The sequence below is a fragment of the Bos taurus genome, chromosome 2 (assembly GCF_002263795.3).
Source record: "Bos taurus isolate L1 Dominette 01449 registration number 42190680 breed Hereford chromosome 2, ARS-UCD2.0, whole genome shotgun sequence".
NCBI classification, from domain to species: domain Eukaryota; kingdom Metazoa; phylum Chordata; class Mammalia; order Artiodactyla; family Bovidae; genus Bos; species Bos taurus.
In genome coordinates, this window is record NC_037329.1 from 128460347 (window position 1) to 128480757 (window position 20411).

General features: G+C 44.5%; 1 protein-coding gene across 5 annotated transcripts in view; it reads right to left on the reverse strand.

Moving 5' to 3' along the window:
- NIPAL3 (NIPA like domain containing 3) overlaps positions 1-20411 on the reverse strand; it is a 57136-nt gene that overhangs the window by 18581 nt on the left and 18144 nt on the right. For all 5 annotated transcript variants that reach the window (XM_005203251.4, XM_005203252.5, XM_024978018.2 and 2 more), the window contains 4 exons: positions 14112-14180; positions 12197-12368; positions 9436-9495; positions 2502-2647 (listed from right to left, as the gene is read on the reverse strand). In XM_005203251.4, the coding sequence (XP_005203308.1) occupies positions 2502-2647; positions 9436-9495; positions 12197-12368; positions 14112-14180 (447 nt within the window). The remainder of the gene's footprint in view (positions 1-2501; positions 2648-9435; positions 9496-12196; positions 12369-14111; positions 14181-20411) is intronic.

Sequence of the window (20411 nt, forward strand, 5' to 3'; positions counted from 1 at the left end):
CGTGGGCTACAAGCAAACAATCCTACCAGAAAATGTAAAATTAGAGAACTCTAAAGTTTCAGAAGTTCCCCGCCCTTACGGCAACAACTTATCCTTTCTACTCCTTAAAAAGGTCCAGACACTGGCAATACTCTTCCAGGGAGTGAAGCAAGCCCAGCATCACTGGGCTTTAGTTTAGCAAAACTAAAACAACAGCTCAGCTCCGTTTGCCTGCCTTGACCTCCCACCGGAGTTTGTTTACCATAAAAACCAATACGGAAATATTAATCGGCATTGTAAGAAGAAAACCATTTTTTAAAATTCCTCATAATTATGAGACCACAAAACACAGCAGCTTTCATTTTCCTGTGTCCTCCGGTCTTTGTCACAGTGAATACCTGTTTTATCTACTTGCCATCACCGTCCAAGCCCAATTTTGTGCTGGGCCATTTTTAGTTACATAAACAATTTTCATGTTTTATGAAGTTGTCATAATTATCTTTCATTGCTGCAGAATACGCCATCAAGCAGATGCACAGTTATTCCTCAGTATTTCCAACTGATGGGTGTGGATTCTGGCTGGGGGTAGGGGTGGGGCCAGTTTCCCCACCATTTTCATGATGCTTGAATGCATTCCGGGAGAGCGCTTGGCATCCTAGTGCGAGCTGACTGTGTATGCGCTGCTGCCTCCTGATGGACCACGAGTTCTGTGAGTATGTCTCATTTAGTTTTTGTATCCACAGTGTCTGCCACAGAGAAGACACTCATTTATTGAATTTGATTTGGCCAAATTCCTCCAGCTGCCTCACAGTCATGATGGAGGAAGATAAACTGAATGGGTCACTGAGCATTAGTCACGGGCCAGGTGGTTCCCACACCATCTGTGTCTCTCCCGACAACCACTGCAGGTCCAGGGATCCGCTGATTTACAGAGAAGGAGGCAGAACACGTGGCCAAGGGCCTTGGTAATGGCTACACAGTAAGGAATGGACTCGAGCCCAGGACTCTGTAAAGAGAAGTCTGTGTTCTGAGGTCAAGCATTTCCTGAAAAGGTGGGTGTCTGGCTCTGCCCGGCAGACACTTTTCTAGGCCCACCGGGTCAAAGCTGGGGCCGGTGGCGGTCTGGAGATAACACAGCCCCAACCTTGCAGAAACATTAAGTCCTCTGATTTGTGGGAAATCTGAGGGGAAAGGACGCTTGGGGCCTCTGAAGCAGGCCCAGGCGGCTGAGGCAACACCAGTGAATGCCGTGGTCAGCAGGCTGTGGTGACACGCAAGGCCAGGCAGGCAGGCTTCGGGCCCAGCTCTGCCCTCAGGGGACTCTGGGAAACCTCCTAACCCTGAGATCCGGTTTTCTAGTCCATAAAATGGAGAGAAGAACGCCTGTGTTATAGGACTGTTGAGGGAATCTGAGAGGTGATGAAACACATTTTCACATCCTGAGGTCTGGGGAAGTCGTTCTGGTTTATACATGGTTTAATTCAAAATTTTACGCTAACTAAAACAGCTTGTTACATGCATCGTACATCTGCTTTAATTATGAAAGAAAAGGGAACACTGACCAGAAGTAAAGAATGTTCATGTTAAAAAAAATTAAATGCCTTCTTTTCTGCTACCCCTTCGATGATAAGATTCCCTCCCCAGGTACCATGGACAGACGGACTTGCTGTTTGCTGATCTGTTTTTTTAACTTGAAAGAGCACATCTTTGACTTGTTTAATGTTCTTTGACCTGACAAGATACAAAATTGTGCTGAAAACCAGGCTTCCCCAGAGCAGATCCTCAGTGTGACCTGAGAGGCTGTCTCCAGGGCTATGGTCCATAGTCTAGCTCACATAAAACTCTTGGTTTATTGATTATTTTTGGTGACAGATAATATACTAAAAAACATTTAACATGGTGCCATGCATGGAGCAGGAATATACCAGTAGCTTTATCAAATACCTTGAATGTCCTTGTTTAGTCTACTCGTAGACCCAACCAGGATGTAACTGGAGCAGAGGACTGAGCTCCAGTTGGGGGTTTAGGAAATAAAGTTCCCATTGTCTCTCATTTTTCTATCAGCTTCTATCAGCTGTGTGATACTGGCCAAAGAGAAATAACTGCTTACAATTTTAACTTTTTTTTCTTACCTTAACTGTTTTAAACGCTCAATGTAGCGATATGTAAAGACAAAGACAAAATAAAAAACACAAGCATAATTCCATCTCCCAGAGACAACTACTCATGGAGTTTCTGTTTTTCTGTCCATTATTTTACAGATATGGTACAGACCTACAAATACCTCTAAAAAATCAAGTTGTCATATTATACATGCAGTTTTAGACATTACTCAGGACACAGTGGGGAAAAAAGAAAACACTTGACCGGGAACGACATACTCCCGCGAGCATGGTGTTCAGCGCTGTGAAATACTGCATGGTGCCTGTGAACCCCGTCTTGCTGGGAATTCAGGTTTTCGGTTTCTAGGACTCCATCCCCATACCCACCACCTCAGGTGGAAGGACCGGAATTTCTCGTACCATGTACAGGAGAAAAGGCCAGCTCACGAGGTGCCTGATGATGTTATCGCCTGTCATCTTCTCATGACTGTTGGGTCCGAATGTCACCAGCAAGTAGGTACCCACGATGGCCAGACCGCAGCCAACGAAGGATAAGATGTAGCGCCCTGCAGGGAGAAGGAGGTGTCGCATGGCTCACTGCAGCCATTGGCCAGGCCAGCACGTGCCTCTGGGGCAACACATGAGGACCTGCTGTTCTCTGAATTTTCGGTTTTTCTTTACTTAAAAAAAAAAAAAAAGAGAGAATATCCCCATGCTGCTGCTGCTGCTGCTGCTAAGTTGCTTCAGTCATGTCCAACTCTGTGTGACCCCATAGACGGCAGCCCACCAGGCTCCCCCGTCCCTGGGATTCTGGAGTGGGGTGCCATTTCCTTCTCCAATGCATGAAAGTGAAAAGTGAAAGTGAAGTCTCTCAGTCGTGTTCAACTCTTAGTGACCCCATGGACTGCAGCCCACCAGGCTTCTCTGTCCATGGGATTTTCCAGGCAAGAGTACTGGAGTGGGGTGCCATTGCCTTCTCTGATATCTCCATGAATGTCATTTAAAAAAATAACATTTAACATGAAAAAAAATTTTAACGAGGTAGAGCATGCATAACAAAAAGTGCTGGATGAATTTTTACAAAGTGAACTCACCATGTCACCAGCACCCAGGTGGAGAAAAGGAATGTTAGCAGGACCCCCAAATCCTCACTTTGTGTCCCCTTCCCGTCAGTAGACTTCACCCCAGGGTGACACTTTGACTTCTGCCGGCACTGATCGTTTGCCTGGGTTTGCACTTTATATCGATGGAATCATACACTGTGTTTTCTCGTGCCTGTGTTCTTGCAAGATTATGTTTGTGAGGTTCATCCGTATCCTGGCCTGTGGTGATAGTTTCTTCATTCTCACTGCTGCATGGTGGCCCACGTGTGAACAGGACACAATTTATCATTTTCACTGTTGATGGGCATTTAAGTAGTCTCCAGTCTTGGGTTATAACAAATCATGTTGCTATGAAGGTTCCTGTGCATGTCATTTGGAAAACAAATGCATGTACTTCTGTTGGGCATAAAACTAGGAGCGGAATTCCTGGGTCCCAGGACATACAGATGTTCAGTTTAGTAGGTATTGTCATGGTTTTCCAAAGTAGCTGTACCCCAACTTCCACTCCCACCAGTACAGTATGAGTAAAACTGCATATTTTTTCTTTTTCATTCTAGTTGTTTTGGTATTGTGCTCTGGTTTAACGTGTATTTTATAAGGAACATTCTAAAGCTAGATGGGCAAGATTTAAAAAAATATATATATATAACCCTCAAAAGCAAGCCTTCAGAGCCTATGTTTTCCAAATGACAGGCACAGAAATTTTCATGGCAACATGATTTATTATAATCCAAGACTGGAGACTGCTTAAATGCCATCAACAGTAGAAATGATAAATTGTGTCCTATTCACACGCAGACCAACATACAGCAGTGAGACTGAAGGAACTACCACCACAGGCCGAGATACAGAAGAATCTCACAAACACAATCTTGCATGAACACAGACAATTTTTAAAAAACTGTCTAATCCTCTCCCAGTTGGCTGTTTGAACTACTCCCAGGGAACTATCTAAGTACCATCAGCACTGCTCCGCAGACTTGTCAGAGACTGTTGGTGGCCCAGGGAACATGCTCCTGGGTGAAGGTCCAGAGTCTCCTGACTCTTCCCCAGGGTCCTGTCACACTCTGGCTGAACCCTGTGGGGTTGCTGAAAAGCTTCCGAGGTTGAGGGAGCCCAGCTCCAGGCAAGCTGAAAAGGGCTATGACTTTTGAGCTGCACATATGGTGACCACAGGACTCTGGATTTTCCTGTGATAGAAATAACTATACCTGTTCCATTCTACCCGGAGAAGGTGATGGCACCCCACTCCAGTACTCTTGCCTGGAAAATCCCATGGACGGAGGAGCCTGGTAGGCTGCAGTCCATGGGGTCGTGAAGAGTCGGGCACAACTGAGTGACTTCACTTTCACTTTTCATTTTCATGCATTGGAAGGAAATGGAAACCCACTCCAGTGTTCTTGCCTGGAGAACCCCAGGGACGGGGGAGCCTGGTGGGCTGCTGTCTATGGGGTCGCACAGAGTTGGACATGACTGAAGCGACTTAGCAGCAGCAGCAGCAGTTCCATTCTACCGTATCTAGGAAATGTGATACCACATTAAATGTCCTTTATTTTCAATGCTTACTCCTTGGAAGGAAAGTTATGACCAACCTAGATAGCATATTAAAAAGCAGAGATATTACTTTGCCAACAAAGGTCTGTCTACTCAAGGCTATGGTTTTTCCAGTGGTCATGTATGGATGTGAGATTTGGACTTTGAAGAAAGCTGAGCACCAAATAATTGATGCTTTTGAACTGTGGTGTTGGAGAAGACTCTTGAGAATCCCTTGGACTGCAAGGAGATCCAACCAGTCCATCCTAAAGGAGATCAGTCCTGGGTGTTCATTGGAAGGACTGATGCTAAAGCTGAAACTCCAATACTTTGGCCACCTCATGTGAAGAGTTGACTCATTGGAAAAAACTCTGATGCTGAGAGGGATTGGGGGCAGGAGAAGGGGATGACAGAGGATGAGACGGATGGATGGCATCACTGACTTGATGGACATGAGTTTGAGTGAACTCCAGTGCCGGGAGCCGGTGAGGCATTCCACTTGTGACAAAGGTCATGAGGAAGGAGGCTCGGCATACGCAAAGGCGGGATCGAGCCTCAGGAGTCCGCCCGGATATTCTCGAGCATTTCCCCCCAAAAAACCAGAGTCTGCCTACTTTATTGCTTTGTGCTCTCACCTCTGACTTTACTGGGGGCTGTCCCCTACTGCCATCTCTCTCTCTCTGTCAAAGAGTTAACTTACAGCTCCAATTAATAAAGTTCCTGGGCAATTAGGAGTGTTTAAATCCAAACCCCTCAGATGGCTCTCTAACTCGCCTGACAAGTTTACCCAGACTCCTGCAGCTATGCATACGATTGTTTACAGTCTCCTAGCCTCCAGAGGCACGGGAAGCTTAAGATATTCAAATAGCTTAGAGCCTCTCAGAGAGTTAAAAACTGTCAGAATAAACTAGTAAAGGATTTCATTGATGAGTCAATACTTGTTGCCAAGTTTTCACATCCCCTGAATTGTATCCTTGAATGTGTATTAATTAATAGTTGGTATATAGAAAAAATAAGTAGTGGCCTTGGTGTTAGTAACTTTAGACCCTTAAGGTAATAAATTCTTTTCTTTGTTGTAAGCCCATTACACATCCGCCCTATAGGAATGCAATTTTATCTTTGGAAGATGGTGCCAAACCTTAAAATAATTACTCTTAGAGAAAATAAGTCTTTGTTGATAAGTCCTTGTCAAGAGTCATAAAATGTTAGTAGGCCTTCTGGCCAGAAGATGATGTAAATCACCTAAACCGTTTGTATAAGATAAATTTGCAGGAAAGAAACCTTGGTTTTTGATAAGAATCAAAGACTGCTGACTTTGCATCCCCTATTATCCTCTATGTGTAACTTAGGGTATAAAAGCCCCTGTTAAAAATAAAGCTACGGGCCTTGTTCACCAACGCTTGGTCTCCCCATGTCATTCTTCCCTTTAACTTCCAGCTGAGTCTCCATCTGGAGCGCGGAACCCACCACGCTTACTAATTATGCCTGGGCTTCTAAGACCCACTCGAGAAGGTGTCTAGGGTGAGGCACCTTCCGCTATTCGAGAGGGCGCCTGCGGCCTACGTAAGTGGTGCAAACTTCTTGTCTTGAAGTTTTATTGGTCTCCCGCGTAAACCAAGCTACTCAGCTTCTTTTCTCCACTGAATTTTCCTACTGAGCTATCCTCATTCTATTGTTCTCTATATCTCTAATTAGCATATAAATAGTCGCCTAGGCCGTCTCTCCTTCGAATACCCTGGATCAGCTGGGGCTGGTCCCCAGCACTCCGGGAGTTGGTGATGGACAGGGAGGCCAGGTGTGCTGTGATTCATGGGGTCGCAAAGAGTCGGACATGACTGAGCGACTGAACTGAACTGATTTACATTCTAGGCCTCAAAAGGTGTTAAAAAAAAACTAGTTATTAAATTGCTCAGCAAATGAAGCAGCCATGGTTAAACTCAACAGGGTAAGTTCTGTGCAAGCCTATTTCTTTAAGTTCTCAGCAGGCAGGGACAGGTCTCACTCATCAATATGCCTGCATTGTCCAGCAAAGGACTAGCACTGGGTGAATGTTTGCTGAATTTCATGGAACTTTAAGCAGGGTGGCCACACACAACTGTGCAGGTTGCTCACTGCACAATGGCAGCGAGGAGGGCTAAAATCTAGCCCAAGCTCTGCTCACCAAGGCAGGTGCCCACAGAACTACAGATGGCCAGAGGGGCAACTTTTTCCAATTCACATAGGGTGTGCTGCTCATTCCAGGACCACCTAGACTGACCCTGGAAGGGACACAAACCTTTACACTGGTCTCTGAATCAGCCCAGCCCCACCCCTCTCCTTCTCAGAATTACTACAAATCATTCTGAGTCTTTGCAGCGTGGTTTATTTGCTGAACAGTTCAGTTCAGCTCAGTTCAGTCGCTCAATTGTGTCTGACTCTTTGCGACCCCATGGACTTCAGCACACCAGGCTTCCCTGTCCATCACCAACTGACGGAGTTTACTCAGACTCATGTCCATTGAGTTGGTGATGCCATCCAACCATCTCATCCTCTGTCATCCCCTTCTCCTCCAGCCTTCAATCTTTCCCAGCATCAAGGTCTTTTCCAGTGAGTCAGTTCTTCACATCAGGTGGCCAAAGTATTGGAGTTTCAGCTTCAACATCAGTCCTTCCATTGAATATTCAGGACTGATTTCCTTTAGGATGGACTGATTGGATCTCCTCGTGGTCCAAGGGACTCTCAAGAGTCTTTTCCAACACCACAGTTCAAAAGCATCAGTTCTTCAGGACTCAGCTTTCTTTATAGTCCAACTCTCACATCCATACATGACTACGGGAAAAACCATAGCCTTGATTAGACTTGCTGAACAGTAGTTCTGCTTTTTCCAGAGTTAGATTCTTTTCTTTTTCCACCTCCTCTTCCAGTCTTGCTCTTACTCGTCACCAATGATTCAGAACAGTGGTTCTCAAACCTGGCTGTATGTCTGCAGCATCTTGGGAGTTTCTTCTCCCTGACGTTTTGTATTTAGAAACTTTCAGACACACGGAAAAGTTGAAAGAGTTGTATAGAAAGCACTCATAGTCCCACAGCAAGATTCTAAATTGACATTTTCTTATACTTGCTCTATCGGCTATTGATCCATTTTCTTCATCCCTCCACTCATTCTTCAAGCCAGGTTATTTTTGGATATATTCCAAAGCAAGTTGCAGACAAATATACTTCATCCTGGGGAGCTTTGTAAGAATGCAAATGCCTAGGGCCCTCAGCCCAGATTCAAAGTCTCTGGGAATACAGCCTGGACCCACCATTATGTCACTTCCTAGCATGGCTTGTAAGGTCCTACATCATCCAGTCCTCATGTGTCCTTGCTCTCATGTCTTCCTTCTTCCTGTACTCATCACCTTACAGCTGTGCTGGCCTTACTGATACCAGATATGCCAAACTTATCCCAGCCTCAGGGCCTTTGCACCTGCTGCTTCCTCTGCATGGAACACTTTGCCCACAGACCTTGGCAGTGGTAGTCTCTTCAGTATTACTTGGGTCTGGGCCCCACCTCTTCAGAGAGTCTATCCCTGACCAGTCTAGGAAAAGTATCCCCATGTTCCCAGTGCCCCACCAAAAAGCATTGTTTTCTCTGAAGCACTCACTAAGATCCAGAATTATCTTGTTGATTTAGTCATATAGTTCACTTGTTTATTATATATAAACATGTATACAGATGTATACAGATATATATATATAGGGCTTTTCCAGTTGACTCAGTGGTAAAGAATTGTTTGCAATGCAGGAGCCTCAGGTTTGATCCCAGGGCTGGGAAGAAGAAGGGTATGGCAACCCACTCCAGTATTCTTGCTTGGAGAACCCCATGGACTGAGGAGCCTGGCAGGCTACAGTCCATAGCGTCCAAGAGTTGGACACGACTGAAGCGACTCAGCATGTCTGCACGCACACACACATATATATATAATATATACATTAGATTGTAACCTCCATCTCTCCTACTGCTATATCCTCAGCACCCACGGCAGAGAGTGGAACTTAGTAGGTAACTTCTTCCCCACCCCTTGGGTTTCTGTGTGGAGGGGCCTCCAATGGACACACACTTCTGCTTCTTGCCCCATTGGTCCACATTTCTCAACTGAATGCAGATAATCTATGAAAAGAATTTAAACACTCGGGTTTTGTTCTTTTTTCTCCCTTCTCTGCCACAGGATATGAATGTATGGCAGTAATTCTGGATAAGTGTTCCATTCTGTAAACCTAAATATTTCCTTGGGAGGCTGGCCTAAGGTCTAGGTGGGGGCTGGGGCATACCGGAGGAGAATGTAAACAAGTTCATGCGGCTGCATGTTCTAACCTAACTTTCGTTAGTAATAAGGCATAACTTCTGATCTCCTGTTTGGCTTCCTTGTTTAGTTCCCATTGCTTTAAAACTCAGGGAAAGAGGGAGCCTTTTACCGGGCCTACTAAAATCCCAACAATAGATGTTCAATAAATACTGATTATATGCAATGAATGAAAGCCCATTTTAAAAAGTCTCACAGATGGTTCTGATGGATAGCCAGGTTTGGGAATCACTGATTAGAAAACCCAGCCCTCAGTAGCCTGCTGAGGGTGGGATATAGAACCACACGGAGGAGAAGGAGACAGATGATCTCTAGATTGGGAGGAGCTGGATTTATAGTGAAAAAAGACACAAGAATAAAACTATGAACACAGGCTCAAACCAATGAACTTACTCAGGAAGTCTTTAGGTTTCCATTTTTCTTTGATGAATATGATTCCTATGATGGCGCTGGCTGTAAGGAAAGAACAGCAGAAGAAGAGAACTGAAGCTCCTGTCAGTCAAATGCGAGTCCCTTCACCCACGCCCTCTGGGTCGGCTCATTTGCACTGGAGCTTGGTACTTTCTAAGCTCTTACTCATGCCCCCAAGAGCTCAGTCCCTTGCAATGTCCATCTTCAAAACAGAGGCTCCTCTCTGAGCCTCCCTGAGGATTTCCTACAAGGCCAGGAGCACCAGCGGTTGACTATTTGCTGTATGACCAGCAACTCACAGAAGTTCTTTCTGGCACATCCACTCTTTGGGGTGGGCACTATTATGATTCCATGTGAAACATGGGGACACGGAGGCTGAGAGAGGGAAAGGAACCCCTCAAGACCATGCAGCTGCCAAGAAAAGGCTCAAATCTAGGACCGCTGGAGGCCAGGGGTCCTGCTCCTTCACGGCAATGTCCACTTCTGATGTTTCCCCCTGGTTCTTTTCTCTCCCTGACTCTTCCAAGCTTGCAGACATGTTCAAACGTCCTCATGACTGTCCTAAAAGAGGAGGCTGGCATTGATTGTGAATAGCCCTGGATTACTGTCTCAGGTCTGCCTCTTCTGGCTGCGTTTTCTGGGTTGGTCACTTCACCTGAGAATTCCTTTCCTGATTCAGCCTGCACCAGCGGGCTGAGCGTTAGTAGTCAGGAAACCACGAATAGCTCGGAATCAGCCACAGTGTGAGTATTTATACCAGAAATACTACAAATCAGGTCTTCCTTTTCTTTCTTACTGTTCTGTCCTTTCCCTACCTCCTTTCACCTTCTCTCTTCTTTCATTTTCTCTCTCTCAAGTTCGTTTATCAGCACATCACTGAAAATACCTACTTCTCCCTGGAGAAGGAAATGGCAACCCACTCCAATATTCTTGCCTGGAAAAATTCCATGGACAGAGGAGCCTGGCAAGCTATAGCCCATGGGGTTGCAAAAGAGTTGGACACAACTAAGCAACTGAGCACACAGAGTTATAGGGTCAATTAAATGAGATAACACATGCAAATTATTTATCACACAGTTTGTGATCAATAACTGAGCTATTATTATTATTAAAGCATCTGGAACAGTGACTAATATGTAATAGGTAACCAACAAATGGTGGTTATTATTTTAATATTTATTTATTTTTAATGTTATTTTTTTCTGGGTGACTAAGAAGCTCTAAGATCTCTGTAATTTCCAAGGGCTGATCCCTGAATTTCATCATTATAATTTGCTCTATTTTAAAGAATTTGGTTATTTGATCCTTATTAAACTTTAAAGGCTAGTATTTAAAGCACCTGTCATTCAGTCACATATTCCTCTTTGTGAATAAAGGTTCTGAGAGCCCTTTGGACAGATCAGCAATGCACAGAGGACAAATCTATTAAAACCCTGTTGGGATGAGCAACAACACAGGTGTGAAACGTGGGCCAGATGTAAGACAGTAGGGAGAAGTCATGACTATGGTAGACAACTTGCCTCAGTGAAAGGCACTCAAATGATATTTTGAAACAATATTGTGTGGGTAAGAACATGGCATACCTGAAGATCTTGGTCATCTTGTAGGCTGCCTGTTTACCCACCCTGGTCAAGAAAGAGGGGCTTTCAATAAATAGGATGAGGGAAAGGAAATAAGTTTCCACTCCTTTGCCAACTCCTGGTAATTGGTAATGACTGCCTGAAGCCCTGAGGATTCTGAGGGCCCATCCAGGCTCACGAGGAAGGAAGGCTATGATTGATTAGTGATGTCTGCCTTGGGTACAGGAAGGGCCATAATTGCCAGGCATACACCATCCCTGCTGGCCCTCTTAAAAGGGCCTCTTAATTCCAGGAGGATTAAGACTCAAAATATGATTTTCTCCTTTAAGAGCAGGGAAGAGCTTCTCAGCACTACAGTCCTTGCCAGTAAGATGAAAGGAAATATTTCAAAGCAAGTTCACTGTTCTTGCTCCTATGTACAAAAAAACTATTGTCCACTAATCTACTAAAATCTTTTATTTAACGAAAAAAGAATTTTTTCTAATTCTATTTTATTTGTGACCTCATGAACATCAAAACTCCTTCATCTTCTAGATGGTTTAAACATTCTGAAACACTGGTTCAGTGATTACAAAAATTACAGAAAAAATGGCAGATGAGAAAGTTGATGATGTTTTTAAAATTATATCAGTGGATGTAAAAAGATCAGTGAATTAGGTGAATATGCATTCCTTACAGGGGCTTCTCTGCTGGCTCACATGGTGTGAGATATCTGAATTCTATGAAAGCTTAGTTTATTTTCATGGTGTTAGGATGAACGGGTCAAGGTTAATCTTCCTTCTGCAGTAGAAATAAAAAGCAACTCTGATGAACGTTCTGAATCTTAAACAGATTTGGGAGGCAAATAGCCTGGTGTGCATCCCAGCCCTGCTCCTTACTAGCTGTGTGATTTGGGAAAAGCAGCTTCACCACTCTGTGCCTCAGTTTCCTTATCTGTAAAATGAGAATAATAACAGTGTCTCCCTCAAAAGGCTGCCAGGAGAATCAGTATCTGTAAGTGCTTAGAGTAGGGGCTGCTGTGTACGAAGCCCTTTGTAAGTGTTAGGTTTTATTAGCAAAGCAAAAGCTGGCTTGTTGAACAGGTCTCTTTGATCCTGGTGGTGACACTGATCACAGAGGTGGGCGAGTCCCAGGGGAGGGGTGGGGTGGGAGCTGTGTCTTACCTATCACAGAGACAGCGCTGAGGGGCACGATCAGAGAGAGAGGAGCAAAGGCGTAGGAGGCAAACACGCCCAACTCGCCCAGAAGCATCAGGAACAGGCCCAGCCACCATGTCTTGGTCTTGAAATAGGCCCGAGGGTCCTTGGAGCCTGCGAGGCGGATGTGGCAGTACTTCTAGAAGTCCAAGAAAGAACACGATTCATCCAGATCTCTGGGGAAAAGATGCTACAGCACACGAATCCTAAATCCACACCCTTCCCCCAACTCTTAAAAATAACTTGGGGGAGATTGTCAGATTTTTCTGAGTCCTCCCTCAGAGAAGAGTAAACACTGAGACAAGAGCTCTCAAACTGGCTGCAAGGCTTTACATTCTCCAGGAAGCTTTAAAAAAATACATGTGTCTGGGCCTCATTCTCAGAGGGGAGGTGTGGGCAAGGCCTGGAAATGTGCATTTCTGATGTACATCACAGGCAACGGGCAGTCTGGGGTGAGAGCCATGACCTATGGACCCCCACTTTAGCCTGGCCCTCGGGTTGACCCTCTAACTGCAAGGCTCAGAAGTCCCCGTGTTCAGGGTGCCCACCTGGATACACTCTTTTTTGGAGAAATGCCCACAGCGCTGCTGGGCAGACTGTGAGTGTTAGTGGGTCTTCCCCTCCCTTGGGAGGACACTTGGCCCAAGCAGGGACAGTGTTCCTAGTTCTGGAAATGTGAACTTGGGACACAGACCCTGAGGCAGTGACTAAGGAAAGCCCCAAAGGCATGCTGACTCAGAGGGTCAAGCCTGCCACGTGGGTTGGATCATGGTGCGGGGTTGTGTAGAAGCAGAAACGGAAGCAGAGGAGCTGGTGTGCAGAGGGAGGAGAGGGAGTCAGACGAGGAGCCAGGAGACCACGCAGCCTCAGAAACACACACGTGTGCACACGCGGAAGCAGAGTTTCCATGTGCCCGCTCTAGAGAGGCGGAGCAGCTTGCTCGCTGAAGCTGGGGCAGCATGGAGGGAAAGGATTAGTCATGTGCTGTGTTTGTCCGGCTTGCCGGCGTCCAGTCTGTTTTTTTCTTTCTTTTTAAGTTGTGGCATGTGGAATCTTTAGTTGTAACATGTGGGGTCTAGTTCCCTGACCCGGGACTGAACCCGGGCCCCCTGCATTGGGAGCATGGAGCTTAGCCACTGGACCCCCAGGGAGGTCTCAGGTGTCAAGTCTTATGCTGGGCCTCCCAGAAGCAGTCCTTGAAACAAGGGCTAGGAAGCAGGGCATAGATTTGGGAGGTGATTCCAGGAAGCAAAATCAGGGAGGTGCAAAGCGAGACAGGCTAGGGAAGAAGGTCATTGACGGGTACACTAGAGGGTGAGTTAGTGCTTAAGGCAACTGGGGCTCAATTCCACTGAGGACCCTTTAAGCGACCCTGTGAACGCTCCTCAGAACCATCCAACCCAAGGACGGGGGGCTGGGGGTGTTTATCCATTGAACCCCAACCCCCATGGGTTGAAGGCTGCCCTGGGGCATTAACAACCACACCAGCACCCAACACACGCAGCTGGTTGTCTAGCTGCACCTGCAGCCAGTGGGGGTCATTCCCACGGTGTTCTGAGCTCACTCCAAACCACAGCTGCCTGGGATCTCAACTAGGCCAAGGGCATGTGGGGCAGGGCGTCCACAGCAGCTGCTCCAGGGCACTCCCCACCCCACCTAGAGACTTCTAAATAACAGAGAGCGCTGTCTTCATAGTTGAGGGATGATGGGGGATGAAGTGGGGCATAGAAACAAGAGAGAATCCTGGAACCATCCACCATGTATTGTCCCAACCCCGGGATGGGGGGCAACATCCCACTGGGAGGAGGCAGACATGCCTGCCCCAGATAACCCGACTCTGGCTACATCTCTGCGCTAGGCAGTGCTGGCGATGGAAACATACCTGGAGATTCAGTGCAATGCTGACCACAAGGTGCCCGAAAATGGCCAGGAGAGCACCGATCAAGTTTTCCTGTAAGGAAAGTTCACAGAAGCAGACATGAATGAGCTGGGCCTAAGCCAAGGGGACCCAGAACACAAACTGTTCAAACAGTTTGAACCCAACTGTTTGCTGTTCCAAAACAAAATCAGAAAAACAACCTTCATTACAAAACCACGCCTCCTCAGACCCTCTACTGGAATTTTTCTGCCCGAGTTTCATCTGGCTGCCTTGCTAGTTTAGAGAACATAGCCTAAGAACTGGACACTACCAGAAAGCACCAACTTCTGCCCACTGACCCCAAGGATCTGATAAGGCCCAAGTCTGCTCTCCCAGTCCCCTTACTATATTGACTTGGCACAGGCTGGCACAGAAGTCAGAATTTACAGGAAAAACACAGGCAGGGATATGTTCGCCATCTAATCAATGGAGTCTTCCTCTTCCCAGAGGGGTCTCAGTGAGACTCTTTTAACTGGCAAAGTTGCTGATGACACTTTTACTTCTTTAATTTATAAAAATCTAATTTATGTCACCTTAAGAATGAGGTTCAGATTCGTTAGCATGACATTTTTTTAAAAGAAAACTTTATACAGTGATAACCAAATATATATTCACTATAGAATAATTAGGAAATATAAATGAAAAGAATAATACAAGATTAAAAAAATCATAGACAGTTACTGCAAATGTTTTGTTTTTTGTAAAAAAAATTTTCCGTCCATAAATTTAGATGTCAATAGAAATGTTAATATATTTTATAGAAATAAGATGATAACCTGGTCCTTTACCTAAGGTATTATAAACGCACTCCCCATGCATGTGTGTACTAAGACACTTTAGTTGTGTCCGACTCTTTGCGACCACATGCATGGATTGTGACCTGTCAGGCTGCTTTGTCCGTGGGATTCTCCAAGCAAGAATACTGGAGTGGGTTGCCATTTCCTCCTCCAGGGGATCTTCCCAGGGATCGAACCCTTCTCTTATGTCTCCTGTGTTAGCAGGTGGGTTCTTTACCACTAGCACCTGTAAAGCCCCTGATTCTATGAGTTTGACTATTTAAGATACCCCATATAAGTAGAATCATGCAGTATCTGTTTTTCTGTAACTGGCTGATTGCCTCAGTCAATTTGGGCTGCTGTAACAAATGTGACAGACTGAGTGGCCACTATTTCTCACAGGTCTGGAGGCTAAGAGGTGCAGGATTAAGGTGCTGGGTGATTCTGTTCCTGGTGAAAGCCCTTTTCCTGGCTTGCAGATGGACACCTTCTTGCTATGTCCTCACATGGTAGAGAAAGAGAACTAACTCGGTCTTGTCTCTCTTACAATGGCACTAATCCCATTTATGGATGCCCCATTCTTGTAATTGCCTCCCAAAGTCCCCATCTCCAAACACCATCACATTGGGAATTATGACTTCCACAAATGAATTAGGGTAGAAGGACAACAGGCACATTTAGTCTAGCACTTACTTCAGTTTGTATAATGTCCTCAAGGTTAACCCATGTGGTGGCATACTACAGGATTTCTTTCTTTTTTTAAGGCTGGGTAATATTCCATTGTGGGCTTCCCTGGCGACTCAGTAGTAAAGAATCTGCCTGCCAATGCAGGAGATGTTGGTTTGATCCCTGGGTCAGGAAGATCCCCTGGAGGACGAAATGGCAACCTATTCCAGTATTCTTGCCTGAGAAATCCCATGGACAGAGGAGTCTGGTGGGCTACAGTCCACGCATGGAGTTGCAGAGAGTCAGACACGACTTAGCAGCTAAACAACAACATCCCACATTCCATTGCAGTATATACCACATTTTCTTTCTTCATTTATCAATGGACATTTGGGTTGTTCCCACATCTTGACTGCTGCCAATAGTGCAGCAATCAACAACAGAGCACCGATATCTCTTTGAAGTCTTGATTTCAGTTCTTCTGGATCCTGCCCAGATTTTTGACCCATAGAATTGTGAGCAGTAAAATGGTTGTTGTTTTTAGCTACTTAGGTTGTTGGTTATACAGTGACAGCTAACTGATGCGCTTCCCTGGTGGACCAAGGCCGCCTAACAATCCAGCAGTTCTGGGCTGGGACTCAAGATGTGACTCTATTCCAGATGTTTACAAGTGGGTGGTTTTCATCTTCTACTGATCTGAGTATGGATCACTCTACTGTTGGGTGGTTTCCCACTTTTTTGCTCTGTGAAGGTATTTTAATGTCTTCCCATCTTAATGTCTGGCTCTAAAAGCCTTTTAAGGCCATTCCATGAACCCGGAATATCTTAAATTAACTTGTCACTATCTTTTTTATTGAGACAAAATTAAAAAACCATAAAAGCCAGCATTTTGACCTTTTCAAATGTTTTGTTTCTAGTGTATTCACAATGTTGTTACAAGTAATGGCACTGAAAACGGTGGAATAAAAGAACTCCAGGGAACCATCCTTCCAGAAAAACCGTGAATGAACTCGTAAACACTGTCTAAATCAATTTTTATACAACTCTGGAGTCTAGTTAAAAACTTATAACAAGCAGGGGAAGGCCTGGTAAAGAAAGAAGCATTTGCTTTATGGGCAGAGAGCACTGCGGCATTTTAAATCACCTGCCAACTATTCCTTCAACTACAGACCCATGGTCGTCATGAGGACAGAGGGAGCACTAAGGACTTTATTTGTTAGAAATTGTGGCTGTGGATTCTGACCTGTCTGGCACAAAGGCTTGCCTTTGTTTTGCCTGATTTGGGAAGCTTCCAGGATGCTATTGCCAAAAGCACTTAAACGTACAAGTATTGGACACAGCAGCCTGGAGCAAGGGATAGCACAGGGATGAACAATAGACAGAAGGGAAAGGCTGGGCAGGAAGAGGCCAGGAAGGAAGATACAGGGGGACAAGGTGAGTTGGGAAGGGCTTTTAAAAGCTCCCAAGGATCCTGCGGAATCAAGAAGACAATTCACATACCCAGGGCTGGATATGTGCTCCATAAAACACTTGAGAAGATGCTAAGCCTTCACCTCTGGTAGCCTTCAGGCAGAGGAGAAGCAGCAAGAATTCAGACAGAGTTGTAAACAGACTGGTAAAGCTTGGAGCAGTGCCCCAGCAGAGCCAGTCTGCAAAGCCTGGGAGAGTTTTGTCTTGTTTTGCTTTTGCTCTAGGCATTCAAGGAACTCTACTGAAACACAAACTGACCACCAAGCTAACAAACACAGACTTGGGTGAGCCACACACAACAGAAAATAGACTTTACCAAAAAAAGTTGAGAAAAATCACTAACCAAGCAAACAATAACAAACCACAACAAACAGCAACCACAAACGGGGGGTGCAGGGGTGGGGTGCATCTGATTTCCAGAGTTGCCACATAACCTGTTTCTGTTTGGCCACCCTGCACAGCCTGTGGGATATTAGTTCCCTGACCAGGGATTGAACCTGGGCCCTCAGTAGCGAAAGCACTACATCCCTAACCACTGGACCTCTAGGCAAAGTTGCCACATAACCTCGAATTGTGCCATACTGATAACTAAATCCAGAACATTTCCATCACCCCCCAAAGAAATCCCAAACCCATTAGCATTTATTCCCCATTTCGCCTCCCCTCATTTTCTGGAAACCACTAGGCTGCTAGCTGTCTCCATGGATTTGTCTATTTTGGACATAAATGGGACCTTACCATATGTGGTCTTTTATGACTGGCTTCTTTCACCTAGAATAATGTTTTTAGGGTTCATCTAACAAAATCGGCACTTCATTCCTGCTTATGGCCAAGTAATATTCCACTATATGGATATACCACATTTTGTTTATCTGTTTGTCAATTACATTTGAATTATTTCTACTTTTTGTCTATCATGATTGTTGTTATGAACGTTTGTGTACATTATATGTGTGTGTGTATATATATATGTATATATAAGTGTGTGTGTGTTTTCAATTTTCTTGGGATTTTTCTAGTAGGAATGGGGTTGCTCAGTCACATAGTAACTCTATGTTTTACTTTTGAGGAACTGCCAAGTTGTTTCCTATAGTGGTTACAACAATCTACATTCCCACCAAACAAGGGTTCTAATTTCCCTACATCATTGCCAACACTTGCTATTTTCCTCTTTAAAAAAAAAATTATGATAGCCATACCAAAGAGTATGAATATGGTATCTAATTGTGGTTTTGATTTGCATTTCCCTAATGACTTATGGCACCCCACTCCAATACTGTTGCCTGGAAAATCCCATGAATGGAGGAGCCTGGTGGGCTGCAGTCCATGGGGTCGCTAAGAGTCGGACATGACTGAGCGACTTCACTTTCACTTTCCACTTTCATGCATTGGAGAAGGAAATGGCAGCCCACTCCAGTGTTCTTGCCTGGAGAATCCCATGGACGGAGAAGCCTGGTGGGCTGCAGTCCATGGGGTTGCACAGAGTTGGACACGACTGAAGTGACTTAGCAGCAGCAGCAGCAGCAATGACTTATGATGTTGAGTATCTTTTCAGCTATATATTGGCCATTATTATATCTTCTTCAGAGAATTGTTTATTCAAATCTTGACCTATTTTTTAAAATTCACATGTAATAAAATGGACTATTAGTCATCTTAAAACATATAATTCAGTAGCATTTAGTACATTTTTAATGTTGTGCAACCCTTTGCCTATTTTTAAATTTTTATTATTGAGTTGTAAGATTTCTTTGTGCATTTGTTAAAAGATTTTTATTATTTTTATTATCTTTTTATTATTGAGTTGTAAGATTTTTTTATATCAGTTCAGTTCAATCGCTCAGTAGTGTCTGACTCTTTGCGACCCCATGGACTGCAGCATGCCAGGCTTCCCTGTCCATCACAAACTCCCAGAGCTTAGTCAAACTCATGTCCATTGAGTGGGTGGTGCCATCTAACCACCTCATCTTCTGTCTTCCCCTTCTCCTGCCTTCAATCATTCCCAGCATCAGGGTCTTTTACAACGAGTCAGTTCTTCTCAGCAGGTGCCCAAAGTATTGCAGTTTCAGCTTCAGCATCAGTCCTTCCAATGAATATTCAGGACTGATTTCCTTTAGGATGGACTGATCGGATCTCCTTGCAGTCCAAGGGACTCTCAAGAGCCTTTTCCAACACCACTGTTCAAAAGCGTCAATTCTTCGGCACTCAGCTTTCTTTATAAGATACTAAACCTTTGTCAGATGTATGATTTGCAAATATTTTCTCCTATTCTATGGGTCAAAGCTTTATTTTCTTGACAGTGTGCTTTGACAAACACAAGTTTTTAAGATTGATTGATTATTTTTTTCTTCTGTTGCTATGTGGTTTTTGGCATCATAATTTTAAAAAACATCGTCCAATACAAGGTCACAAAAATTTATACCTATGTTTCTTTCCAAGACTCTTTCTTTCCAAAAACTCTTTCCAAGAATATTTAGGTCTTTGGTCCATTTTGAATTAATTTTTTTTACATGATATGAGGAAGGAGTCCAGCTTCATCTTCCTACATGTGGGTATCCTAGTTGACCCTACATCATTTGTTTGAAAAAACTATATTATTTTCCTGTTGAGTGGTCTTAGCACCTTCGTCGACTATCAATTGACCACAGAGGTATTGGTTTATTTCTGATCTCTGTATTATATATAGTCCACTGATCTGCATATCTATCCTTATGCCAATACCACACTGATTGCTGTAGCTTTGTAAAAGTTTTGAAATCAAGAAGTGTGAGTCTTCCAACTTTGTTCTTCTTTTCCCAAGACTGTTTTGGCTAGTTAGAGTCCCTGGTATTTCCATGGGATTGTAGGATCAGCTGGTCTCTAATTTCTCTTTCTTCCTTTTCACATATTTGTGAGTTTCCCTGTTTGCTGCTCTGAATTTCCTTCTGTTATTGATTTCTTATTTCATCCCACTGTGATCAGAGGACATGCTTTGTATCAGTGGTCCCTAACCTTTTTGGAGCTAGGGACCACTTCTGTAGAAGAGAATTTTTCCAAGGATGGGGGCAGAGGAGAGAAGCAGTTCAGATGGTAATACAAGTAATGGGAATGATGAGGAACAGCAGATGAAGCTTTGCTTGCTTGCCCTTGCTCACCTCCTGCTGTGGGGCCTGGTTCCTAACAGGACATGGACAGGTACCGGTTCACCGACAAGAGGTTGGGGACCCCTGCTTTATATGACTTCAATCTTTTATTTGACATTTGTTTTGTAGCTTAACATATGCTCTATCCCAGAGACTGTTCCATGTGCATTTGAGAAGAAGGTGTATTTTACTACTGTTGAGTGGAGTGTTCTATAGATGCCTGTTTGCTC